This window comes from Ammospiza nelsoni, chromosome 7 (genome assembly GCF_027579445.1).
Source record: "Ammospiza nelsoni isolate bAmmNel1 chromosome 7, bAmmNel1.pri, whole genome shotgun sequence".
Taxonomy (NCBI): domain Eukaryota; kingdom Metazoa; phylum Chordata; class Aves; order Passeriformes; family Passerellidae; genus Ammospiza; species Ammospiza nelsoni.
The window spans coordinates 23650976-23677386 of NC_080639.1; the positions used below are offsets into that span (position 1 = coordinate 23650976).

General features: G+C 38.4%; 1 protein-coding gene across 9 annotated transcripts in view; it reads left to right on the forward strand.

Moving 5' to 3' along the window:
• RBMS1 (RNA binding motif single stranded interacting protein 1) overlaps window positions 1-26411 on the forward strand; it is a 142654-nt gene that overhangs the window by 76774 nt on the left and 39469 nt on the right. For all 9 annotated transcript variants that reach the window (XM_059475499.1, XM_059475500.1, XM_059475494.1 and 6 more), the window contains exons 2-3: window positions 558-733; window positions 25431-25489. In XM_059475499.1, the coding sequence (XP_059331482.1) occupies window positions 558-733; window positions 25431-25489 (235 nt within the window). The remainder of the gene's footprint in view (window positions 1-557; window positions 734-25430; window positions 25490-26411) is intronic.

A 26411-nucleotide genomic window follows, 5' to 3' on the forward strand; every position in this document is an offset into this window, starting at 1 on the left:
TATGAAAATTCCCCCAAGGCACACCATTCATTTAAAGTATTTTCCTTAAGCTATCTGTGCTCCTTCTCTATTTGTAAAAAAATAATAGCAGTATTATATGATGTACTAAAAGCCAGAAGAGATAGAACAGAGGCTCCTAATTATTTTTGTATTTTTTGATAGATTAAGGAAGGAACATAGTCTTTGTGCCTGCCACAATTTGACATGTGAAACAGTCATAGTGATGACTGTTTGTATGTGCTGGAACCTAGAGGAACAATAGTTGCTATTTCATTTTCACATGAGATGACACAATGAAGAGTGATAAAATCCTTTGAGTAATATTCAGTGGAGGTTATATATAATTTGACCCCGTGTCATGCATCAAGTGGTGGTTGGAGATATTAGTATGTGCCTGTGAATCCTGTCCCAAGTGTGGTGTGAAAGCAGTTGTATTTAAAATCCGTGGGTAATTAGGAACAGGTACTCCCCATGGTAAGCAGGCTGCTGTAGATGAGCTGATGTGCATGCTGTGATTGCTGCCTGTACTCTACTCTAACCTGCTTTTTCCTTTGCAGCAGTCCATTGTACCAGCCCATCCAATGGCTCCTCCTAGTCCCAGCACCACCAGCAGTAATAACAACAGCAGTAGCAGCAGCAACTCAGGATGGGATCAATTAAGTAAAACTAACCTTTACATCAGAGCACTGCCTCCAAACACCACTGATCAGGACCTGGTAAAACTATGCCAACCGTAAGTACAATGTTTAAATGTAAATTATAATGTCGTACCTTACAAGCTTGTAGTAGGTACCCAAGATGAGTGTTTGGATTATGAGAGAAGAAAACCAAATACATAAACAAACTGCTTCGTGCTGTGATATGGTGGCCGGTTTTAACTTTGCTGACAATCAGAAGGAAAAGATTGTTTGATGCTTTGGCGAAGCACAGAAAGTGAGAATACAGTGGTGAACTGAAGCAACCCACTGCTTTTGTAAAAGCTGTGATTACCCATTGTGCTGTTGAAATCACAGATAAAATTAATACCTAAATGTGAAACTTGCTATTGAGAACCTGCATAGAGGGTCTCCTCTGTACACTGCTAAGATAATCTGTTGATACAAACTTGAGTAATTGTTCTGAATCACTGTGAACTACAATGTGCATTTGAAGGCTTATCCTAGTTTCAGACTAATTTATGGCTGTACTTTGCTGCACAGTTGTTTTTAAGATTAGAAATAGCTGGTCCATGTCTAATGGCTGAAGTTCTGGGTAGACTTGGTTTAGCAGAGGGCTTTTAGGCAATGTTGTTAACCTAAGATTTTTTTGCTTAAGAGAGTTATTTGTGCTATTTTTGAATTTTTACAGCAGCACATGCCTCTTACTTTCAAGTATGGGTTATGTGTCAAAAGACTGTGCAGTTGGGTTGTTTATACAATGTTTAAAATCACCAGCCTTAACTGTTTTACTGGATTTTTAAAATGTCTTAGTACTTCTGAAATTCATAGTGCACTGTCTGGATTATTTTGAAATCAAAAGTACTCAGATAAATTTTCAATACTACATGTAGGAAAACATCCAAATCTGTCTATTTTGGATGAAGAATTATTAAGATTTGAATTTAATGCTACTGCTGCAATTTAAAAAATAATTTTATGTTCCATTTAGCAGATAAGTAAATAGGAGTATTCAAAAATAGAGCATAACACAAATAATAAAAATTGGTAGCAAAACCTGTAAGATTTGGATCTGAGCTTATGTGAAGTGCCTTTGGTTTATATATTGCAAAAAAATCTGATACCTTATTTATGGAGGATATTTTCTTTTTTAATTTAAAAAATGGACATTCAGGGTAGTAGTCACATAGAAGTCATCTTAGCATTAGAATAAAAACAGCTTGCTCTCAGATCTTTAAAGAAAAAAAATCTCTTTGCTTATTTCTTCAATAGCAAATTAAATCCTTGTGTTTTGCAGAGAAGAGAATACATAATCAATCTTTGAAAAGGCTTGTTGATAAATTAAACATTTTTACGGCTCCCTATGTGACAATGACCTCCTGTAACTTGAATTTTAGTTGCAAATGCATGTTTTACAGAAGTGGATTTTTCCTTCCCGTTTTTGTCTTTTGAACTGATGAGGAAACCTTGGCCTGTGCACTCATGTTATGTTAGGACAGAGCTGTGAGGTTATTTTGCACTGGAACCACCCCAGTAGCTACTATTTGTGCAGTGGTTACTATAGCTCCTTAATCTCTTTCTGAAGACATTTCGGTTTGCACAGTCTCAGATGTCATTGATGCATGAACAGCCTAGAAAAAATTTTTCATAATTTGCTGTAACTGGTCCTCTTCCTCTTAAATAACCAAATATTCTGATTTTGTTGTTGCTGTTCAATATATAATTGTAGTTGGAATAATATGAATTGTATAAATAAAGAACAGGCAAAAACTTCAGCCATGAACTTGTAAAATCAATTCTGATGTGAACTTACAGGTGTGGAAGGTTATGACATTTATTCCTGTGAGATATTTCCTTCTAAGAATTTTACCTAAGAGGAAAGGAGATTGTCTCCATTCTCCATTTCTGCTCAGGAAGCGAGTGAGATGTCCAGAAACTTTAGGTAGGGGACAACATAATCCCTGAGCAACTAACTGGATTTGGCAGTAAGATAGAAATGGCAGCTCTCTCCCTGTTCACTGAAGCTCAGTAATCCACTTTTGTAGACCATGGGAAGTTTCAGATGCAAACCTTTTCTTTCTTGTAAATCTGCCTAAGCTTCTAGGCTGTAGAGGGCAAGATATTCTTCCAAGTGAACCTGCCGTGTTCATTGTTTAAGCTGAGATAATACAAAATAAATGGAAAATAGAATCTTGGACACACAGAAGTCAATGAAGAGACTTTTGTTTACTCCAGGTCTCTGAAATATTGTTTTGTCTCTTTCCAAATTCCTAAGATTTTACTGAGAGGCTTTTAGAGTAGTTTTAGCTCCTTTTCTCCATATAAAGTGGGTCTTGCTATCCTAAGAGGGTGTCCACTGCAGTGCTTGGTGCTAAGAATAGATAGAAAGTCTGCTCTGCATTTTGTAGAAATGATCTTGCTAGTTGGCAATAAGCAGATTTTGGTGGATGTACATAAAAAGGTCACTGGCTTGTTTTGTGTCTTTTGGCTGATGTCAGACAAGACAGAGAAACACCTGTGGGTTGAGGAAATAATGGTTGAAAAGCATCAATGTCACTGCAAGTACCAGAAACATCCCATCTGCAGAGATTTTTCCTTCTGATCGTCATGGACTTGTATCATATATGCTCTACTGAGAAGTTATTTTCAGTGATGGTTATGGTAGAGAAAGATAGCTTTTGACAGAATCCCTCAGAATACAAGCTCAAATAATCTACAGATTTCTTGTGGGGGAGATTGTTATACTGTGAGTTTTATTTGATTTAGTCAGGATTTGCATTGTTCTTCTCATGACAACAGTGCTAATTTTGGCCATGTTTTTACTTAGTTTAATTCCTTTTGGTGAATCACTAGAAAAACCCCTTATCAATTATGGAAGTGTTAGGCTTGCTCTCCTGTTGTAGCACAGCTGTGCAGTATTTATGAACACAGTGAACAAACGTTCACCAGCTTTGTGGAAAAGTATTTTCCTGGCAAGAGCACAATTTGCCAGTATACATGTCAACAAATCTGTCTCCACCTTCAACTGATTGGTCATTTCTGTTTTTCTATCAGGAGAAGCTCTTTTCCTGGTTGAAAAGAACACATTATGTTTTTGTTGTGAGGGCTTGGGAGCACGGCTGTTTTTCAGAGCATATTTCTGGCTTTTGTTTGGGAACTGAAGCTGCCATATTTCTGAATAGTTCATTCAAACTTGAGCCTGCTACTCCAGTTCTGCATTGAGAAACCAAATTTCTTCATATCACTTGTGCCAGAGGCAGAAGTGTGGGGAGGACTGAAGTAGGTATTGTTTGTCACAAGGATGTCATAACAGTCAGCCCAGAGCCAGAGGAGTGCCAAGGGGACATGGTGTGAGTCAGCCCTGGCCATAAGAGCTTCCCATCAGGGATGTGGCAGTAGGCAAAGCAATCCATGCAGTGGCCCACAGGTCCTGTCTTTTCTGTGGGAGGCTGGACAGGAGCAATCAGCTAAATAGGACAGGAGCAGAGGACAGGAGCCAGTGAGGTTTGGGAAAGTCTGCAGGAAGCTGCCTGACTCTGCTGTGTGGTTTCTTTTCACAACCATGGAGTGCCATTGCATGGGATCTTCTGCACTGAGCAAGCCTCTGCCATGAAGAGCTGGTTTGACAGGGTTGCTGAAGCAGTGTTTACTTCAGCCATGACTAATTGCACTCCCTTCTGCTGGTGTGGATGTCAGTACTTGATATGCTTTCTTCAGCTCTACAGATGGATTTTGAATATATTATTTAAGCTTTAACTGTATTTTCTTATTCGTGACTCTTAATAATTTCTTTTAACTTATTGAATATCTGCATCTGAAGATGCAAGATTAAGTCCATTCCAGTTATTCACTGAAATTGTTGAGCCTGCTTATCTGATTAGGGACTTAAGTGATTGGGTCTTAGCAGATTCAGCCAGGAGTTTGTAACTTGCTTTGACATGTTTTCTAGGTGCTTTCCAGACTCTCACTAAGCACTGTGCTTTGCTGAGGATGACCTTTATGCTGAAGCCACATGGTTCCAAAGCCCTGTACTTTCCACTGTCTAGCTTATGATTTACTTGCTGGCCTGCAGCAGCTTTGTGTCTGTGTAATGCTGTTTCTTCAAAAACCTCCTTTTGTGAAGTGTATATCATTAAATGAGGATGATGCAGCAGACCCTTCATCCTCCTGACAATCCCCAGTCCCTGGGTGAGATTTCAAGCTTTGAGGCTTAACCCAAGTCTCCTCTGTTCAGTTCAGCATAAATCATTTGGTCAGCCCACCTTTTGGTATTTTCCCTTCCAGGCTGTTTTCTCACACTCTGCTGCTTGTATCAAGCTGTTCGTAGTCTATATGATATTTTTGAAATTGCTTTTTCCTTTGGACAGTTTCACTTAGTTGGCCTTCCTCCTTAATTTATCACTGTAGGGTCATATTGTGGGTTTTTAATGGGATTACATTCAGCAAAGCAGCTGCTTTAAGATAACAAAATATAGAATTACCACAGCAGGCCATTGTTCTGTGCCAGGATGGTCTGCACACAGAAGCAGAACTTTGCAGTGGCTGCCTTTGCATATGTGCATTCTGAAATCACCTGTCTTGTTGAGAGAGTAATTTAGGGTTCCTTGCCAAATACTCAGCATCATGAACACAGGCACAGCTAAAACAACTGGCAGGCTAATGGTTTTGTTGAAACATATGACCCAGATGTGATATACAGCTTTGTTTCCAAAACATACTTAGTTATATACTCCGATGCTTCCCTGTTTTGAGGCAAGATAACTTGGAAGTTGTTTCAATTCCCTGTTCTTAACACAGGACGTGTTTTCATTGTCATGTGACATTCATTAATATATTAATGCTTCCATGTTCTTTGCTGTGTAATTGTGACCTCTCCCATGTTGCCATTTCTCATCTCCTTCAAACATACTTAGGACTTAAAAGAGGTGAATTGGAGCTCAGACATTTACTGTAGCAGGAAGCTGGCACCACTGTGGTTACTTAAGATCAAGAAATTTGTTAATTTCACTCAGCATATCTCATTAGAAAAAAAAAAGGCTGGACTTTAGAAAATGGTCTGAACATCTCTTGCATTTCACTCCTTGGGAGAGTGATCTGGGCAGGTCATTGCTGCTTAGAAATAGTTATAGCACATGAACACAACGCCTAAGTGGCTAAGTGGAAGTGGAATGGAAGTTTTCAAAGCCAACTTCTCCAATTCTCTTTAAAGTATTTTTTCTTTATTCCTTTTTCCCCTTTTCTCCATTTTTCTTGCATTTTTCTTTCATGGTTTGCTGGCTGCAGTGAAGTATTGCATTCATAATTATGTGGAATAGGATTTCATGTCATATAATTAAATGTGATACATCAGTGTCTCTGAAACTGTTCCCTTTGAGAACAGTATTAATCCTGATTGTTTTGTAGTAGGAGCCTATCTATTGTTCTAGCTTTTAGGGTAGAAAGAAGCCCTCTGCAAATTTCTTTTTTTCAGAGTTATGTGTACATTTTTAAAAACAGTATGATTGCATACTCATCTGAATAAATAACACCAGGTTTACAAAATAATATTTGGTTCTAGGAGGAGAGAGATTCCTTAGTGATTGAGCAGTATGTGATTTGTACTGTTCAGCTTGTTTGTATAATACCAGCATCACGTTTTACCTTTATTCCCTGTTCAAGGAATGTGGCATGGTTTGGGCTTTGTGTTAGCTGCAGTAGGTTTTCCTTTACTGCACTTTTCACTCAGTTTTGCTCTTCAGAGCAAACATACCCCCAAGGGTGGTGAAGGTGTGCTCCCTGGATGCATTCATTGGTTGTGCCAGTGCTGTTGCCTGTGCAGGGTGTGGAACACAGTAGAGAAACACCCACAGGAACCCTGTGACCAGATTTAGCTAATCTCCGCTGTGTTCTGCCCAGCTGATGCACCCAGTTTCTCAACCAGACAGACTGTCAGAGGAGGAGTGGCCTGCCACTGTGGTGTATAAACCGGCTCTGCTGGCTTCTGTCTGAGCTGGTGAGGTTCCTGGGAGGTTCCTGTCAAAAATATGTATCTCATTTCTACAGCTGAAAAGAAATAGAATTCGTTATTGTATGTTCCTTTTGCCAGATGCACAGAGAGATGTAGGCCTGATGTGGAGGCTGAAATGCTCCTTTTTGCCAGGGCTTGACTGCCACATGTAGCAAGGCATTTGCTTGGTATGCCATGGGAACTGTGATTGGCCTGGAGATGTGATGTTTGGTTTAAATGTTTCCTTTTTATTGTTTAGCAACACATGTCAGCAGTCATGTCATGAAGTGTCTAGCCTGGCATGATCTGAAGGAAGACTCTCTATCTTCCCTTCAATATTTGGACTTTATTTAGCTAGAAATAAAATTCAGACAGCTTTACATTCATGATCAAATGAAATCTACACTGTAATTCTCTCTGAGAAGTTCCAGGGTGTATTTTTTACAGTAATGCTTTCATGTTGAATGTTATTAGGGACTCATAGATATTTTCAGGGAAATTGCAGTTGAGAGAAAAGTAGAAAAGTTGTCCTATCCTCCAGATGCAGATAGTCTCTTAACATGCCTCAAATTTAAAACAAATATACTTTTAATTTTCTCTTTCCATTTTTTTATTAAGCAAAGATTGTGGTTTTTCTAAGTCAGTATTTCACTTAGCCTAACTTAAAAGCAGTTCCCCTGAGCACATTGTTTAAAAAACAAGTAATCCAAATAGAGAACTGCAAAGGAACTCTGTGTTTGCCTATGCTCGCAGATGTGGAGATCCAGTGATTGCAAAACTCCCTGTCCCCTGGGAGATGAGAGTTTTGTTGCAGTGTGGGGCCAGAGGAATGGTGATCCCATGGAATTTCCTTGAGGAAGTGGGGGCGAGGGAGGAGAAGAGAGTGGAAGGAATGTTTCAGCCACAGCTGCTTGTGAAAGGAGCACTGGGAAAACAGATTTGGTAAAAGTTACCACCATTTAAGATCTCTTCTTGGAAAACAAAAAGGTGATTTGGTAGTGCAGGGCTGGGTATTTGCTGCGCAGAGATGCAACCGCAGAGCTGCAGGAAAGAAATGTCCAGTGGCAGCTGTTGGAATGTCTTTGATCAGGCTCCCAGTCCCCAGCTCCACAATGGCTGGGACCTGATGCAGATGGAAGTGATAGCAGCAGTTACTCACTGGCATAACCAGTAATTCAAGAACATTTTGAAGGGGACAGTTTAATTCCAGTGAACTAATAAAAATGTTAACAAGTACTAATCAGGCTTTTTGGTGGGTTCCATGATGCCAAAAACTGCCCCTTCTGTCAGAGACCTCTTAGGCAGGCGTCTCGGTCAGAAACCAGTCCAGAACTGACTCAACTTAGAGCCCAAGTTGGTTTTGCCTCAGTGTGCTTACATCAAGCTTGTCCTTTTCTTCAGGAAACCATTCAGAGTAGAAATCAGGATCAGTATTTGCAAGCATGTTCTTATATCCAATGACCAATACCCCGTTATCACAAAACTTGTAGAAATCTTGTGAAGTCTTGACTTTGTTTGCTAAAGGTTCATTCTGCTTAGCTCTGATTTCTCTAATGCTAACTCCTGATGTTGACATGTTATAAGGCCACTCTTTTTTTTTTTTTTTAAACCTTTTAACCTTTTTTTACCCGCATTATTGCTGAGCTACATTTTGGGTTGACAAACAACAGCTTTAACAATTTGCAACCCACATAATAAATACTCATATTTACCTGCAGAATGAAAGCAGTAGCAAATATTGGTAAACGAGTTGAATATCATTAATTAATTTAATTCAGATCTTGCTACCTCCAATGAAATGTGTAACTGAGGAAATAGAGAAAACAATGTTTATCTTTAAAAAAACCTCCACTGAATATTAAGACTTGATCCTCAATTTTTTCCCCCCAACTCCTAAAATTTTACCCTGTTTTGGCATTCAGAAAATATTAGCTGCCTCAGTTCAATTTGAGCAGTTGCCTTACTCAAGGCTCAGACAAACTCTGTAGAAAATTAAATCATTAAAGGGTTACTGAGAGAAGAATTAGCATTTCATCATTTAAGTGTCTGATCTTTGTAGATAGATGTGCTGTACCTTGGAAAAAAAGTCAAGTTTTAATTTGAATGTTGACATTGTTATGATACGTAGACACAGAGAAAAAAAACACAAATGAAAACTCAAAAAGAAAATACTTCAATCTGGGGTCTGTTTTGACACAGTTACTAGTACAAATATTCTACTTGAAACAACCTGTGTGAGTTGAGTTAATAATTTACAGAATCAATTACAGTGGAAGAAATATGTTCTAATATATACTCGTGTCCTGCACCTTACATTTCCATTTCTTCTCTTACTTATTTTACCAGAAGATAAAAATTACCCACCCAAATGTGCGCAACTTCACTTTTGGATATAAATAATTAGATTTAATTAACTGATCATTTTGGACATCTTAACTGAAATATGTTAGCCTAAAATGTGTGCTCTTCTTAAATGCTTGTTTTCCATATTCTGTGCAGTTGTGTAATTTTATATGTTATCTTTAGAAGACAGAGTCTGAGTCAGTATTTTTCCTAGGAAAACATTGTGGGCTTAGGTTTTACACATTATTAATATTTCTAATCCTAGTGCTGCTTTTTGGCTTACATGCAGTCACTAATAAGCTTTCACAAGTCTTCTCAAAGTATCAACAATTATTCTGTTGCATTAATAAGGACTTTAACATCTGAGTGAATGCAATACTGAAATAAGTGTTATGTTAATAAAAGATCTAAAATGGTAAGAAAAGAGCTTCATACAGGGTAGTACAGATACATGAGAAACCTCAAATCTTTTATTTTCAAACTCTTCATGTCAGAAATAAATCTAAAGACTTAAAAAAGATCCAAATTACTTACTTCTGGTTTCAAGGACTTTGCTGAAAGGGTAACTGAAGAGTTTTTGGAGTGCGGAGACAAGCACAGTTTTATAGTTCACTATATAATTTCATTTAGTGTATATATCAAAGCCCAAAGAGACTGCTGTGCTCACAAGCAGAAATGTTTCCCCATGCCCCAGAGATGATGGCAAGCTTGACTGGAGCTGTCTGTGTGCCATGTGCTCCCAGAGCCCCGATCCTGGGAAGCCCAGAGCACCCAGGACCCGCTGCTCCGGCTGCCAGCCAGGGTTGGGAGTCACTCCCTGCTCCAGAGTGCACAGGGAGGATTCATCTGGTGGTGAGGGCTGAGCTCTGTGGTGCTGAGTGCCAGATGAACTCCACGATGTCTGGTTCTTTTGGCACTGCACTGTGGTTTCTTTTTCTTTTCAACCTGTGCTGTGCAGTACCCCAGGCAGAAATCTCCTCTGTGTTAAGCCTGAGTGCCTTGGCTGAGTTCTGGAGAAGACATTTGGCAGAGAGAAGAGAGACTCTTTCCCTTCAAGGCCTGAGGGTACCAGCATGGTGGGGTATCCAGCCGAGGTGATGTAGCAGTGTGCATTTCCTTTCCTCATCACTGCTTGTCGTACTGTTGATCTGGAAAGGTCTCCTTGTAAATCATTTGCCTTTCCTCCCCTCCTCCCCAGAGATCCTGTATTTAAACTCTTACATTTCCCATACTTGAAGCTACATGTTTTTTATTGTATGGAAGGCTTTGTCTCAAGTTTTATTGCTAAGGTTTATTTGTTGCCAAAAGTCTGTGTGCTACATTTTGAAGATCTCAAATAATGAGAGGGAAAGTCTTGCTCTCTGTTCCTTTTTCTCTGTGACAGTTTACAGGGCTTCCACATTTCAGAACAGAGGTACAATACTAGCAGTGAAAGACTGTTGTGCCAGGACTGCTGCTGAAAAGTCCATCATCACACAAAGGCCTCAGCATGAATGTACACTTTAAATGTAAATTAGGATCAATTCTTTTTGAACATCTTCCAAATATTCAGAGTTATGACATTTTAAAAATACACAAGAACATGTCCCAGTCCTCTGTTCTTCCCAAGTGAATTGCATATTACTTTGTTCCATGGGAAATTCTGAAGGTTTTTTCCTCACATTTTATTTATTTCTTAATTAATTATATATTTGTTAATTCTCTTTGAAGTCTAGGACACTCACTCTGAATTATGCAGTTTTACAAATGTCATTAAATATTTTTTAAAAGAGTGGCCCTTCCAGGAAGAGGGGACAGCTCTGACTGCCACTGGTAAGTATTTCCCATCTAACACTTGAACTGAGATCAAGGTGATAATCTGAGGAGCAGAGGCTCACTGATCTGGATTTAGCTGAAAGATGAGCAGAAGCAAAACTTGACTTTTAAAGGTAACTGGTTACTGAACGGTATCCTAGTAGTGAATATAGGTTTTGGGAACATTGTTCATTTCTTTATCTCATGGGATTTAAAAAAAAAATGCAGTTTAATTAGAAACAGAGCAGAGTACATCTAAATATATAGCTGTGAAGCCAGATGCTCAATTCTTTAGAATGTTATAATGATATACTAATAGAAACTCTACTGAAAAGGGCATCCACTGCTATTTATATAACTACAACAAAATCAGTTAAATTTTTGCCATGAAAAAGGGGAAATTAATTTGTTTCTCTCTATGAAGATTTTTCAAGTCCTTGTGATAGAAAATATCTGAGTGCCTTTAGGGCATCTTAGATTTGCTCTTCATTTTCTGGTAGTTACTGTGCCTTGTTTTGTCTTTTCCATAAGTGAGAGATGGGGAGGCAGCTTAAAGTGCAGAGGAAAGACTAAATTTTCAGAATTGTGTGTTGTAGTCAGGAGGTAGTTCTGAGGGCAATGCTTTCTTCTGCTCACTAGTGTTTTTTCCAAACTTTTGCTTTTTTCAGGGGGAGAGAATTTACAAGAAATTTAATTTCCCTTCAAGAATTTTGCTAGATTTATATTTGGATCTGGGTCACTGGTGTTCTGCCTTCTTTAGGACTCAATACTTCTGTTCGTGCTTGTGCCAAAGAGATTTGACAGCTCTTGAGTTCAACTTCTTCAGTGATGGAGGAAATGTGAGGCTGTTTCTCTCAAGTTGCTTTCCCCTAGTAGTAGAGGTCAGCATTTGGCTATGACAGTTCTCCTTTATTTTTTGGCGGGCAGTTCTCTGACATTCCTGTTACTGAGATCATCCTCACTAGGCTTTCAGAAGAACATCTGACTGGGGTTCAAATTCTTCACCTTCTGCTGTTCTGACCATATAGTATGTTCTAGGAGAGGTTTCACTCCTTGCCATTTATAATTAATTGTTTCTAGATACCTTTTGTTAACACTAAGATCTGTTAATTTGTGGTTTCTTCCTTTCATTGTGATTTGGTTCCATGTTCAGGGTGTGGATTCTTTTAATCCCAAAGATAATTTAAGGGAATAAAAGTATCATTAAATTACTGCAGTCTGAGTCATACTTGGTCTGTGAGTTTATTTCCCTGGCCTTCCCACACAGCGTTTCCGATATGCAGTGAGCTGAGGGTGTGCAGGAAAGACTTTAGAGTGACCTAGATACTATTTAACTCTTTACTAGGGGGTGACTCTCTGACACTGGGTATAGCCTTTGCCTCTTTCCAGTCTCAGTCCTTACCTATGTGATAATTGTATCCATTCTATTTCCCTGCCTCCGAGTGGTTTTTATATAAAGCATTTTAAAGTTTCTACTTGAATTACTTTAGGCATCTTGTTTAATTAAATTGATTGGAAAAATTAGAAAGCTCACTATTTTAAAACCTGAAGTGTAGGCGTGGAGATTCATCCTCAGAAGTTACAGCTTCTTTCCTGTAGTACTTTATCACTCCTAAGAGAAAAGCTTGTTCTGCTGCCCTCTTGCAGGCAAAGAAATAGTCATCTCAGGCTCTCTGAAACAAAAAGGTCTGTAAAGCCCAGAAACACTGTGATCATGTCATACAAGCTTCCTTGCTGGCATGTAATGCTGAGTATGTTCAAGAAAGGTGGTGATAATGGATTGGCTTTACTGACTTTAAGCTTGCCTATCAACTTTGCAGTCATGCAGTGTTTGATTTTTCTTGATTCTGTGTAAGAATGTGGTTTTTTGACTAATTCCTTCTGTGGCTGCTGATGTTCTGGGTTTGTGAAACTCCCACAGATGCTCCTTTTAAGAAACTTTTGACTGTATATCTTATTCTGCTTAATGTAGTTTCCATCCAGGTTTGCAGTTGACACAGCAACTGGAGGATCTTAATTTTCTCTGAGCCCAGCTGACTCCCCCCTTTGCACAAATACTTTTGGGTTGGGTTTTCCCTGCTAGACCAGGATTAACCTCTATCATCTGTGTTCTCTGTGAAGCCTAGTGATCCAACTGCTTCCTTGGGCACACCGCCAAAAGTGCGGTCTGGGACACTGGGCTTACCATTCCATGATGGTATTTACGTGGTCACTTTGCAGAAGTCACTGGAGATGAGGGGCTGGGGATCACCTGTGGCTCAGGGCTCTGTGTGTTCTGCAGGGCAGTCTGGGGGTGCCCAGAGTGTGGGCCTGCAGCCCTGGCTGCTGCTCAGGGCTCAGTGGGCTGATGGTGCAGTGCTTCCAGAGGGCTGCCATTGTCCTGGGCTGCTGCAGTGATGGGATCTGAACAGATTAATGATGTTTTAAAGAAAAGGGTACATTTAAGCTACCAAAAGCAGATTTCTATGTAAGTATCTATTACATACTCTTTGCAAAACTGCAGAAATCAAACTCTGCCTCCTGCTTTCCTCAGTCAATATTCAAAAGATCATCTAAGCAGTGTGAAACTGAGGAAGTGTCACTGAATATGACCCTGACGCATCAGCTACAGAGGTTGCACTTTAGATTTTGTGTTACAGTTTGTGATTGCTCATCTATCTAAAATTTGGCAACAGATGGATAGTAGTTTTTTTAATGCATAACACTCCTCTATCCCTGTCTCAGCACTTAATACTACTGCAGGCATCTTTTCAACAGAGCTGTGCAGTTACAATCAATAATATGTGAGCTGATGTTTCTGCTCAATAACATACAGCCACTTAAATGCCCTTCTGAAGTATATTGACCCCTGGAGAGAACTACTTTAGTACAACCATCTTCCCTATTGAAATGGAGTTATTTGCTATTCAGCACTGCTGGGACTTGAGGCTGCAGAACCAGATTCAAATAGAGATAAAGTCTACATGCCATGCTATTAGGGGGACAAGGCATCCAGAAGGCTTAGCAGTGATTTTGAGTAATTTGTCTGTTTAGCTCTGTTCTAATAAGATTGACATTAAGTTACCAGAAATTAAAGGAGTGTGTACTTTATTTATTGTAGTGTCTTCATTACAAGGTGTTAATCCCAGTATAGAATAGCTATTGAAGGCAGGATGTTACTATGAGTATTTCATAGAAGAACCACTTTAAAATGCAGTTCAGAGAAAGTGGAAGTTATTTGAACACATAGAGACTTTCCCCCTCCAGCCTTCCAGACAGAAGAGAGGCAGCCAACACTTTCTGAGATGGGGTGTTAAATTAGTGCAAGCTAGAGGTAAGGACAGTTATCTTTATGTGTAGTGTGCTTTAACCCAGCAGACCAAGTGTTGGAAATCCTCTTGTCTTTTCAGTTGTCTTAATGTTACAAAGCCAGAGGGCAAAACATACAAAATATGTTGATGTAGTTAAAAAAGTTATCAATGCTAGGCATTATACTAGCAACAAAACATTATGTATGCATGTACAAATAGATGTATGTACTTTTTATATATGTAATTTTCACAAAATGTGAAATAGATTTTTGTAGTTAGGAGTTGGCAGATGGATCAGGGCTTGGCAAATGGGGTGTGGTTGAAAGTGCCCTTTTATGGCAGTCCTCAATCTCATGGTTTTCTAGAGTGATGGCTTCCTTGAGGCATCATCTGTTTAAACTGGATGTATACGACTTGGTTAGCAACCTTCACCAGAAATGAAATTGATATGCAAGAATAAATTAAAGAGTAATCCTCTGCAAGTATGTAGGTTTGTGGTATTAATAGGTGCCTGCCTATCTATCCAGAGAGGAGGTAATCTCACACTAGCTAAGCCTGTAGCCAAATGATAAAATCATTTTGATTTACACTGTTCTGACTAAACAAGAGAAAAAAAGTAATGGGAGGTGTAGATAAATGATTTTATTTTCCCTTTGCCTTTTCCTTAATTCCCTCCCACAAGAAAAAGAAATATGCTTAGGAATAGCCAAAATAATGGACAATGCATCATGTGCTGACAATGACTGAATTTGGCTTCCTTGGATGGAGGAGGAGGAATTGAAAAATAAAATGTCTTCAGGTAGAGAGGCTCATTTATGCTCCCAAGCTGATCTCTACTGTTTAACAGAGGGAAGAGGAAAGAGTTATGAATAACAGGAACTGCTCTGTTATGTCTTCATACTTTTATTCTTTCAAGCTGTTACTGTAGGCTCTGCAAAATCAGTGAGGCTGAAATTTGCCAAGATTTATGGTTGAGCATGGAAGTAGTGCTGTACTTTCAGATTAAAACAGCGAGCAGTGGTAAATCAATACACGCACATCTGCAGACCTGCCATGAGCTTGGCTTATAAATACATATTAACATTCATCTGGCTTAATTTCTCATCCTTCCAAATCATTGTCCTGAGTAGTGATCATTTCTCAGCATAAAGAAAAGGATAAAAAAATCACTAGACTGTAGAAACAAAATTTCAACTTTGTAATTTAAACCTTTTTGTTACTTTCTTGCTATGCTTGCAAATGAATTATTATTAAAAAAACCAACTTGTATCTTTTGTGCCCATGTAAAATAGACATGCTTTCATGTCTTTTATATTCTTTCTGGGAGCCACAGAAACTATGATAATTTATTTGCAAATAATATTGTTTCAAGCTTTCAGTTGGGTGAAAAATGCAGATTTTTTTTTTTTCAGTACATAATTTGTGTCCATTCTGTAGCACTAGGGTAAGAAAACAAACACAGACCATTTGCTCTCTTAAAATAACATGGTTTTGTTCTTCCATCTTGTAACAGTAGGAAACTGTAACCTCTTCCCATATTCTGGAATAGCCTTGTCAGTAGTTGCACATCAAATGGCTGCAGAAAATGTAGTTGATCCTGTGTTTTAAGTAAGAGTGACGGCAGTACTAAAAAGTGAATTAGCCAAAAATTCCAAGTATCTTTTAATTGAATATTTTTTTTTCTTTTTGTAAAGTCAGGGTTCTCCAGAACTGCTGGACTGGATGCTGGACAGTAGAGATTAGGAAGTGCAGCCTGCTTTGTGAGGCAGACACTGAGAAGCACACTCCTTGATTTTTGTGATGTTGTAGCATTTACTGGCAGCTTCTTGTTTGAATCATCTTAATGCATGTTAGTTGATTTATGATAATTTATGATAATTCTGAGATTTATTGTTTGACTATCTGAATAACTGCAAACTATTTTCATGCAAAGGATCCTCAGTTCTGTGTCTTATGGTGAAGTTTTCTGTAATGCTTTCAGTGGAAGAACACTTCACACAAATTACAATATTCTATATTAGAAGCAGAATAGTGGCAAATTAGTTTCTAAACCGTTCTATCTGATTTGCACACATCACTGCGTATTTAAAAATTTTTCTCTAAGGAACAATGCCACATAATTTATAAGGAAAACCAGAGTGGTCTTTCACTCTCATTGGTTAACAAGCTCAATAGATCTTTGGCAGGAAACAGCACTTTTAATGTCAACCAGCAATTGTGTCCCTGCAAACAGATGTTTGAAAACCGTAACTCTGCATAGTTTACACATTTAAAAACACTTCATATGTGTGTTTTTAAATGGGTAAAGAGAAAAATCTTCGAAAAGTTTAGGCAAAAATTAGTTAGGAAAAATCACTTTAGTTTTGCTGTGCTATTGATTTCATAAACTGTGAAGATTATGATAAACAATTTCCTTTTCTGAAAGAATAGACATTTGTTTTAATGCTTTACTTTGATTTTTATTTTCTTTTTCTTCCATTTAGGAGTAAGCAAGCTGTGATTACTTAGACAATACTTGCACTTCAAAGTGTGTCAAAGAGGCAAATCTGTTTGTATTTCTGATAAGTTATTTATCCTGCTTAACCTATAAACTGTAAAGTAACAAGGCTACTGAACTGACAGATAGCCTAACAGATGGTTCAGAGATTATGCAAAATCACCTCAGCTTGTCAGAAGTCAGGTTGGGTTACTGCAGGGGCAGAGGCAGCAAGAAGGACAGAACAGGATCATTTTTCACAATTTGTTGCTTGAAATTCCATTTTTCTTTGCAGCATGTGACATCCTGTGTCTACAGTTAAAATAGCTATGCAATCAATAAATTTAGGACCAGCATGTTTGTATTCTGGCTTTTATAAGAGTCATTAAGTTGATGAGAATCTTTAGGAGTCTGTGAAATATGAAAGCTGATCTCCAGTGCAGAGCAAGAGGTCAGCTCTGCCACTTTAGCTGCTATTGCCCTCTCCTTTTTCAGCGTCTGGAGCTGTTGTCTCTCCCTACCATAACTCTGAGCAGCATTCTCTTATTAGCCTATGGAAGATTAAATGGAAATTAGGTGCCATATGTTTAGTAGTAAAAATCATGTTGCAGCTGAGCAAGGATAGGCCAAAACTGAGGGCTTTGACAAAAATCTCTCCCTGAAGAGAGGGTGATTATTAATCATAGCTCTGCCAAGTATCTGAATTCACATCCTCAGTGGAGCAGCTGAGGCCTCAGATACTGATAAACTTGTCAGAGCCTAGAACAGAAGTTGCAGGTTCATCATTCAGAATTTGCCTTTTTCTTTCTTTTAAAGTAAAAACAAAAAAAAGAGCCCCCAAAACCTTAAAGATTTCTATACTTATATTTTTAAATCTCTTTTTAAATTGACTGTGTTTTTCTCAGAGTAGCATCAGCAGAATTCTTTTTGATGCCTGACAGGGCATAATATGAGAGCCTTCCCCTCCAACTCCAAAAGCTTTTTGCTGGGAGTGGGTGTGCATATGTGTGTGTGCATACTTAACGGATTATTTTTAGTTTTTTTCCCCCCATGACTGTGTCATCATAGTACTGAAGTATAACTTTTTAAAGTACCCCTTTTTCACATATTGCAATATTCTTAACCTTATAAAGTAAAAGTAAATTAACGTGCCCTTACATATTTGTTGATTTAAAATTGACAGAGAACACACCTTCAAGCAGCTGTTGAAAGTCTGTTCATTAAGACACTAAAAAGCCACATTGGGAAAGCTGCTTTAGTGTCAGCTGTAATATTTCTGAAATGTTTAAAATGCCCAGAGATATTAAAATGCAAAGTCAACTGTGCAGGGCAATGTGCAGTGGGTCTTGCTTAAAGATGTTGTGCAGTGGTTCTTGCTTTTAAAATAATCAATTTGTTGTGCAACAAGGATCATATTAATTGAAAAAACTTTGGAAGATGTGATAAAAATAGTTGTAGGATGCTAACAGGACTCTTTCCTGTTGAATTCCAGTCAGCTTCTAAGGAATGGATAGAGGTTATTCACATCTCTACAAAGCAAGAGCAGAAGGAAGCAAACATTTCCTGATTCTAAAAACATATCTTCCCTGTCCCCACAACTTATCTTTGTCTGAATCAGGAAATAACTACTCTTGGGAAAAACAAATTGGGTAGCTGAAAAATAATAATTTCCAAAATATTTTTGTGTGTCACTGTCCATTAAGATTTTGAATTCCTGATTATTTTTAGTTCTAAGAAGCATTTACATTTGTGTAGAGCCTGTACACTACAAGCCAAATACCTATTCATAAAGTACTGCTTTTTTCTGTTGAAATTAACATTGTCCAAGAAACTCACAAGGCATTTGTTCACACTTTACTAAATTGTGTATGTCCATTGTGCAAAGCATCTGGTCCTGTGAGGACAGACAATGGTAGGAGATGGGAAAATATCTGGGCTTGTATCTGGTTTTGCTGCTTTTGATTACTTCTCAGGGAAATCTGGAATTGTAACCTAGTGAGACTGAAGAACAGATTATTTGTACCAAAATAAAAGTAGTTTGCACTCTGGAGGTGTTGGTAGTTGCATTGTTAATGATGATGACATACACTGATTCTTATTAAAAACAGAAATTAAATTAAAAAGAAGAGTTAAACGCAGACATCTTGTGAAGAAAGCTTTGCTGATCTTAAGGAAGAGTTTAGAGCAGTATATAAGAATATTGATTTGTCAGTAAAGGCAAAGTTCCTAGGAGCCTAGGGTGTTTTGGCTTTTTTATTTGGGTGATCTTTATCCTGGTGTTTTTTTAGTACCCAGATCTCAAAAGTAGTCTTTACATTAATAGACAAAATGTAATTTTTGTAATTTTGTAAAGACAAAACTGTAGTTGGCTTTTATAATAATAAATTCTAATTTATTTTGAGGTATTCTTTATCTCTCAAATAAAATAATAATAAATGGGAATGAGAACTATTTGGATATTTGGGTGTTTTGAAAATACTATCTTTCTTCTGAAGTACAGAGAGTCAAAGGGACAATAATTAAGAAAGGAAGGAACTAGCTTCATGTCAAAACCACATGAGCATTAAACACGTCCTCAAAAGAACACTTTAATTTAGGCACTCAAGTATGTTCTGTTTTCCATATAGTGAAAAATATGGTCTAATGTGGGAAACAGGGCACATCTGGTGGCATTGGTTAACCCAGTGGTTGAATATCTGGAACTAGGAAAGGAGACTTTACTAAACCAAATAAATTAGCCAAATCTAACAATTTGAGACAGAACTCATACTAGAATAAAACTAGAATATCCATACACATTAACTTGGAAAGTGAAAATATGAAAGTATAACTGCATTTTTTAATGTAATGCTTTATTACGTATTTAAAATGATTGGTCCATCTTTTGGTGGTAGATGCTTGTTATGTTCTGGTAGAAAACCTTTAGGTGCATGACGGCCTTGAAGCAACTAAGTATTCCAAAGAGTTTCTCAAAGAACAGTGTGTCTTCCAACAACAGAAAACAAAACACGGACAAAATGTTCTCAGCAATGTTTCCTTCTAGATGTGGTGAAGAAGAATTTAAAAATGGAAACCATATGGTTTGATTCTTTTCTTAAAACTCAGTCTTCTGCTGGATTGAATAAATTTCTTTATCAAGTTTTTGTTAGAAACATTTACCCATAACTAAAGAGTGGGATCAGAGTTGTCTATCACAAAGACTAGCAGTGTTGTGTTGACAACTATTTTCCAAAATTCCCCATACTGAAAAATTGAAAATTTGATACATAGAGAAACAAAAACTCCCTTTGTTTGTCTAAGCTTAAAAGGGACCAAGAGCTTAAGATTCAGTACACCACTTTCCCAAAAGGCTGCAGAGAGGCAGAGGTATGGGAGCCAGATAAAACTTTTTATGCTTGGGTTTTGGATCCAGGAGAAAAGATTGATGGGGCTGATCGTGTTCCCTTGGCTGTGCTGTTGGCTTAGAAATTCCCTGAACATGGCAAGACCAGTGAGGAACAGGGGCGAGCTGTACCAAGTCAGCTCTTGCTGACAACTCCCTTGGCTCTTTTTCTCAGACCCAGGGAATTTTCTTTGCTCCTCCTGCACCAGGTGTTACAGAGGAACTGGGAACTCCAGCAGAGATTAGGCCTTCCCATGGGCTGTTAGGGTTTTTCCTTGTCATGTCTCAACTGAGATGAATGCAATGGCTTCCACCCACTCTACAAGCAGGATACATGGTGGTGTGGGTCTGGCTAGTAAGACCATCAGTTGCATATAAATGTTTTGAGTCACAGTGTTCAAAACAGAATACTCTGTGTTTGGGGAGGTGAGGATCTTAAAATTTGCACGTGACTGATTTGCCGAAGTCCATGTTTGTTGTGTGCATTGATTTGAGGTTGTACTGAAAGACAACATGATTTCATTTCAAACAAGAATTTGCTGCATTTAGAGTACATGCAAGGTACCCACTGACCATGCTGTGTGGTGACTAAGGCCATCTTGAATAAGAAGTATTTTTTTGGTTTTTGCTGTTGTCTTTTATATTTTTAAAGCTGATTTACAGACTAAGCAGGCCCACCTGCTTTTTCTTTTTAGTGTTACAATTAATGTATAGGAATTACCTATGAAGTATTTGCTTTGTTCATTTTCATCTAGTTATTTACCCTAGTTAAAATTACAATTAATTTTGATGTGGGTGTATTCAGCAGCTGCATTTTATTTTAGGATTAATTGATCTGCTCTCCTATGTGACACTTCTTGCCAGATCTGCCTGTTTGTTGTGTTCTCTCCAGTCTTTGAGTCACCTGGTGAGAATATTGGCCCTCTGTCGGAATATTTTGTCTTCAGCCAGGTTCTCTTTCCTTTCACAATTCTACCTTAAAGTTAATTCATGTACTTGGAGCCACTTACAAATTATGAAATCTGTGTCTGGTTTTACCACACAATTCTGGATCGTAAAACTAAGAGCATTCCATGAAGGGCAGTGATAAGATTCTAAGATGTAAAAAGTAATCCATAACAAACACAGAAAACATGCAGCATTTCTGTACATCAGAGGAGTTTTGACGACACTACAGTAACACAAACTGTAACTGCAGGATCTCTAGGAATGTTCTTTTAGAGCTGGACTGGACTTAGGCAAAGGGAGATCACTGTTCATATTCAACAGAAAGTTCTGGACAGTTCAGAATGGAGGACCTAAGCAGCATTTAAAAGCAAGGGCTTTCCATGGTAGCAGAGATCCTTCTGGCATATTTTTGTCCAAGTCAACATCTTGTGGTAGAGAAATCCTTCACAGCAAAAGCTGGAAGACAGGTTGAGAGTACTGGAACAGGAGCACTGTAAGCATGGTGGTATGAGGTATATTACATTATGTTGTGGACACAGATTTGAACAATTCATTCCAGACAAACCTTATCAAGCCTCTCACTGCCTGTTCTTACTGTACCTCCCCTAATGCACACACAGATAAGTTCTTTCAACACTCAAAACAGCGCTTGGGGCAGAGACTTCAAACTACTTCATTCCCCATTCTTTGTCATGCTCATGATGGCGTCTTTTCATGCTCACATTTCCACATATGTTTATCATACTGCCAGATGTACAAAGGGAGAAAAATAAATAGTGGTTCAGGTTGATTCATGTACTTGGTTTTCTAAAGACCCTTTTCTTTCAGGATTGTGGAGGTTGCCAAAATTAGGCTTCAGAGATGCTTTAAATGCCAAATGTATCCCTAGCTATTTGCAGTGAATCTGTCAGGATGATTGTTTGCACTGTTTTTGACCATGTTGCTGAACAATATGATTTAAAAAAAATTATGTGGTATTGCTTCACTTCAAGTCTTCCACTTCAAAAACATGTATAGTGCAGTGTTTGACATTCTTATCACCTGGCAGTAGATTTTGGGGCAGCATGAACCAGGTGAGGGTTATTTTTTCATTTCTGTGCTGTGAGGATGTAATGAGCAGTAGTAAACATTATCCTGTTAAGCAGCTGTGCTGCATTTCTTCCTAGCTTGGCATTGAACATGTTTCTTTATCTTCTGTCCAGCCACACATTTGTATTGGTGTTCTGTACCTCTTGTACCCTGGGTCACAGGCAGTTGCTGAGCACACCCCTGTTAATCCCATACCCAGTGCACCCTGGCAATTATTTACCTGCCTCTTACCCAAGTTCTCTCTTTCTCAATGTGTGAGTTGATACTGTTACAAGTGCTGTATAGAAAAGAGACACAAAGCTGAAAACATCTTTCCATCTCCAAACATAATTCAGACTGAAGAATGTGTTAAAAGCACTCAAAAGAAAAGAAATGAACTCTCTGTTGTTGTTGAACATGAGTTTGATGTTATTTTGGGGAGAAAAATAACTTGCTTAATAAGGAATACCTAGTTGCTTGTCACCAGCCAGATTAGCAGTTATTTCTAAAGACTAGTACTTAATTTAAAGGAAAGCATGTTTTAAAAAACTGTTTCAGCTGAAAGGGAATGAGCAAACACCAACTGCTGTAGATTCTGCAGTGATTCTGCCAGCCATGGAACAGTGCTGTGCTGTAGGTACAAAATCTCACCAAGCGTGCTGTGGAGCAGGAGAGAACCCTCAGCAAGTGCCTTAGGCAACTAGATGTATATAGGCTTTGAGAGGAGTTAGGATCTTCAGCAAAACCTAACATCATAGACATCTTTGAAATACAAATTTTCTCTTGCTTGCTATAATCCTTTCTGTAATCCTTTCTGCAATACATACCAGTTTGTGTTATGACTGGTGTGTTTTATAGCTCATTGATTTCTGCAGGGTCTTGACTGCAGTTGCACCCAATAAAGGACCATTTGAAGACAGGAGCTTGTGTTCAAAGCAGAGTATAATGACTGCAGAATTCAAGGGGAAGAAAAGTTTTCACAATGGTCATCATTTGAAGGAAGCACTTGGGAGAAACTGCAAGGAGTAATTCCCCTGGTATCAGATCACATGCTGGGAACAAGGAGGGGGTGCATCCTGCTGGCCAGGCTCAGGGTGGGTAAACTGCTTTTCTGTGCCTCATGGCATGAGTGGAGAACAACTCACACATGGGAGGGGAAACCTAGGAGAAATCCTGGCAATAGCTGCTATTGTTATACAGGTTCCCAGTTTGTTCCTAGACTCACACTGCTGAAATTTCTTGGCAGCCTTCCATGGTGGCTGGTTCTTTGCAGGAGCTGTGCTATCTAGGACAGTGCAATAAATCACTAAGACATCTTTGCATAGTGGAAGGTAGTCCACAAAGTTTCTGTGAAGAACAGCTGTGCAGAGACCTGTTCATGGGCTGCTGAGCATCAGCAGTGTGGGCTGCAGCAGTCCAAGGCAGCCCCCAGCCCGCTGGCCAGGTCATTGTGCTCACCGAAATACCCAGGGCTGAGGCTCTTCACCGCCACCACTTTCTGCACTTCCAAGAACTGACACAGTAGCAGAGACAAGATCACCCTCCAGGGATTTTTTCCCCACAAAAGGCTATGTAGCTGTTCACTTTAGGAAGCTTTAGGGAGCCTGTTGGATATGGAGAATGCTGAATGTTGAATGTCATACTGGTTACCAAGCGCCCTGAGCAGTTTACCTCTCTCATTTATAGCATGTGCTTTTACTCTGCACTCAGAAAAATTCTGGAGAAAACATGCGTAGTTTTGATTTAGGGAGTATAAAACTTTCTGAATGGAATGACATATTTGGAAAATAAGTAGTACAAATAATGAAGTACCTGCTCCAACTATTATGCACAATTTCTATTGCTTTATTACAGCTTCTAAAATGGTAAATTCAGGTATGCACTGATTTTCATTGATGCTTGTATGTTTTTAGGCTATAGAGGGATAGTTCTGTTTTATATCAGTGTAGATGCTCACAATCTCAGATAAAAGAAGGAATCACCCACCTCATGGCTTGTGTCCCAGGTTTACTCCCTTGCAATTATTTGAAGCCATCCAATAACTATTGCATAAACAGCAGGGTCTTGAAACTGGTCACAAAGACTGCTAGCTATACTGAAAGGTGTATTTCAATGCTCTTTGTGGGGAAAGTACTTTATAAATAGGCTTTGCCTTTGAATAACTATGTCTTTGCAAGTGAACAGTGAATTGAATACTCTTAACAAAAAAAGCTCAATTTATTAGGCTTCTAATATACTCTGAAAAAATTTTAATACTAATACAGCTACTGCAGAAATGGAGTTAGTTGTCTTTTGACATAGTATGTTTTGAAATTACACTCACACTGTTGAAGTTCTGTTTAGCAGGTAAGATGACAAAAATTCATTTTTCCCCAAATTCCCCTTTCATATACCGATAACACTTCTCATAATTCTGGGTTCTTGTACAATGACAGAGAGCCTCTTAGCACACAGTGCATAGATATACCTGTTAGTGTAATAAGTTACATTACATTCTCAAGTCAAAGCAAACTCCTTTTGCATCATTTTTCTCTTCCACGCTCAGGGCACCCTAACAAGTGTCAGTGACAAGCAAACAGGAGGATGTGGGAAGGAGCTTGGGAAACCTGTGCTCTGTATGCAGGCCAAAAGAACTGCTGTTTCTAAATTGAAACTGGGATTTTTATTTGGAGGGAAATTGCAAACAGGAATAATTCTACTCTAGAAATTATCAAAATACCTAATTCTGATAAACTTGTCAGAGTGCTTGCAAAACAGTCATTGTTCTTATAGCTGGGATTGCTGTCAATTTGTTTTCTAAGCTCAGTTGCTGAGATCTCTGTGTGCTCACCTTTGGGCTACATGGCAGACTGGGCTTGCCAGGTGCTGAGAAACTGGCAATAAGAAAAAGAAAATTGAAACTTTCCTGAGGGATGTTTTTATTTTAGTTGAAATTGCTTATATTTACAGAAATGTACAAATTTTTTTGCCAACTTTGCTGAACAGCTTTCTTTAGTCTTCTTCTTGTCATATTCCAGAACAGAATAATATTAAACCAGGTGTAATATTTTTGTGTTTGTCATTTGGGGGTTTGCTGAGTTTTTCTCTATTTTTTTTTCTCTTTCTATACTGTGCTAGCCAGCAAACCAAGGCAACTGGTCTGCTCTAACAGGTCTATGTACTGAGAGAGTCCCAGTTTATATCTATAACATGGTGTCTTATAAATACCAGGATTTTAAATGCCTGGAATTCTTTTCTATAAAGCAGTCTTTTCTGGCTTATTCTGTGGTGCCACTGAGAATATAGAACAAGATCGTGCTTGAAATTGTTGATGTTTTTTGTCAGTTCCATCTATGTATGAGTTTGCCTTCCATAACTATAGTCTATATAAATTGTTTCATTTTGCACAGAGTAAAGGGTACTAGGTGATAAAATAAAGTGATTTGTGTGTTTGTTATAATAGGATGTTCTTTTCTCATTATCCTTACACATGTATAATACATTTTAGGTATGGGAAAATTGTATCCACGAAGGCTATTTTGGACAAGACTACAAACAAATGCAAAGGTATGTATATTTTCCTTTATACTGTGTTCCCCTGAACGTCGTAACTGATTCTATAGAGTGCATTAATGTTGTATTTTAAGTTCATTTTACCTTTGTTGGTTTGGGGTTTTTTCCCCATTCTTGCTCCTAAATGGGTTTTGTGCTTGCTGGTGGTGGGTGTATTCCATGCATTTGCCTCCAGTGGAGCTGGCAGACAGCCGGTGTCGGCGGCGCAGCCAAGGCGGAGTGAAGCTGACATGCACGCTGCTGGCTGGCAGCTCGCCTCTATTTTAAAAACAAAAATGGAGTTAAAAGCAGCTTTTCCCCTTTTGCCTGGAGAAACTAGGGAAGCTTGCAGATGACCATTCAACTATACTAAGCATCTTAAAAAATTATACATTGTGGAAATAAGCTCCATTGATTAGTGTAGCTTGAAGCAGCACTTAATTACATGTTCCAGTACTCTAATTGTGTTTTGTTATGTTCTATTGAATGTATTGGGAGCAAAGAGAGGGTTCATTTTCAATGAAGTAATTGCAGCTGGAAAAAAAAATTAGAACTCCTCTAGATAAGCTGAATGTATCAGTTCATGGGTTTTCATTGCTCACTGCAATTGCAGTGATTCAGATCCCAGCATGTTTGTGGTGGGAGAAGGTGTGGTAGCAGACACTGAAATACCAGGATTCAGACTTCAATTTTTTACAATTAGGAGGATAATTTTTGAGCAAAGTGAAATATTAAGTCAGCTGATTGAGCACTGAAATTTCTTGAAAATTTTTTCCTAGCTTGTATGCAGATGTCATTGTGACTAGGAAAGAGGAGGTGCCCTTTGCAATTATTTTAATTAGTTAATGCATATGATTGCAGTTAACGGATTTAGTCTGTCCATTTTGTCAGTTCCTGAAGTGTTCAGTAGGCCTTTCAGAGATACAGAAATTCTCAC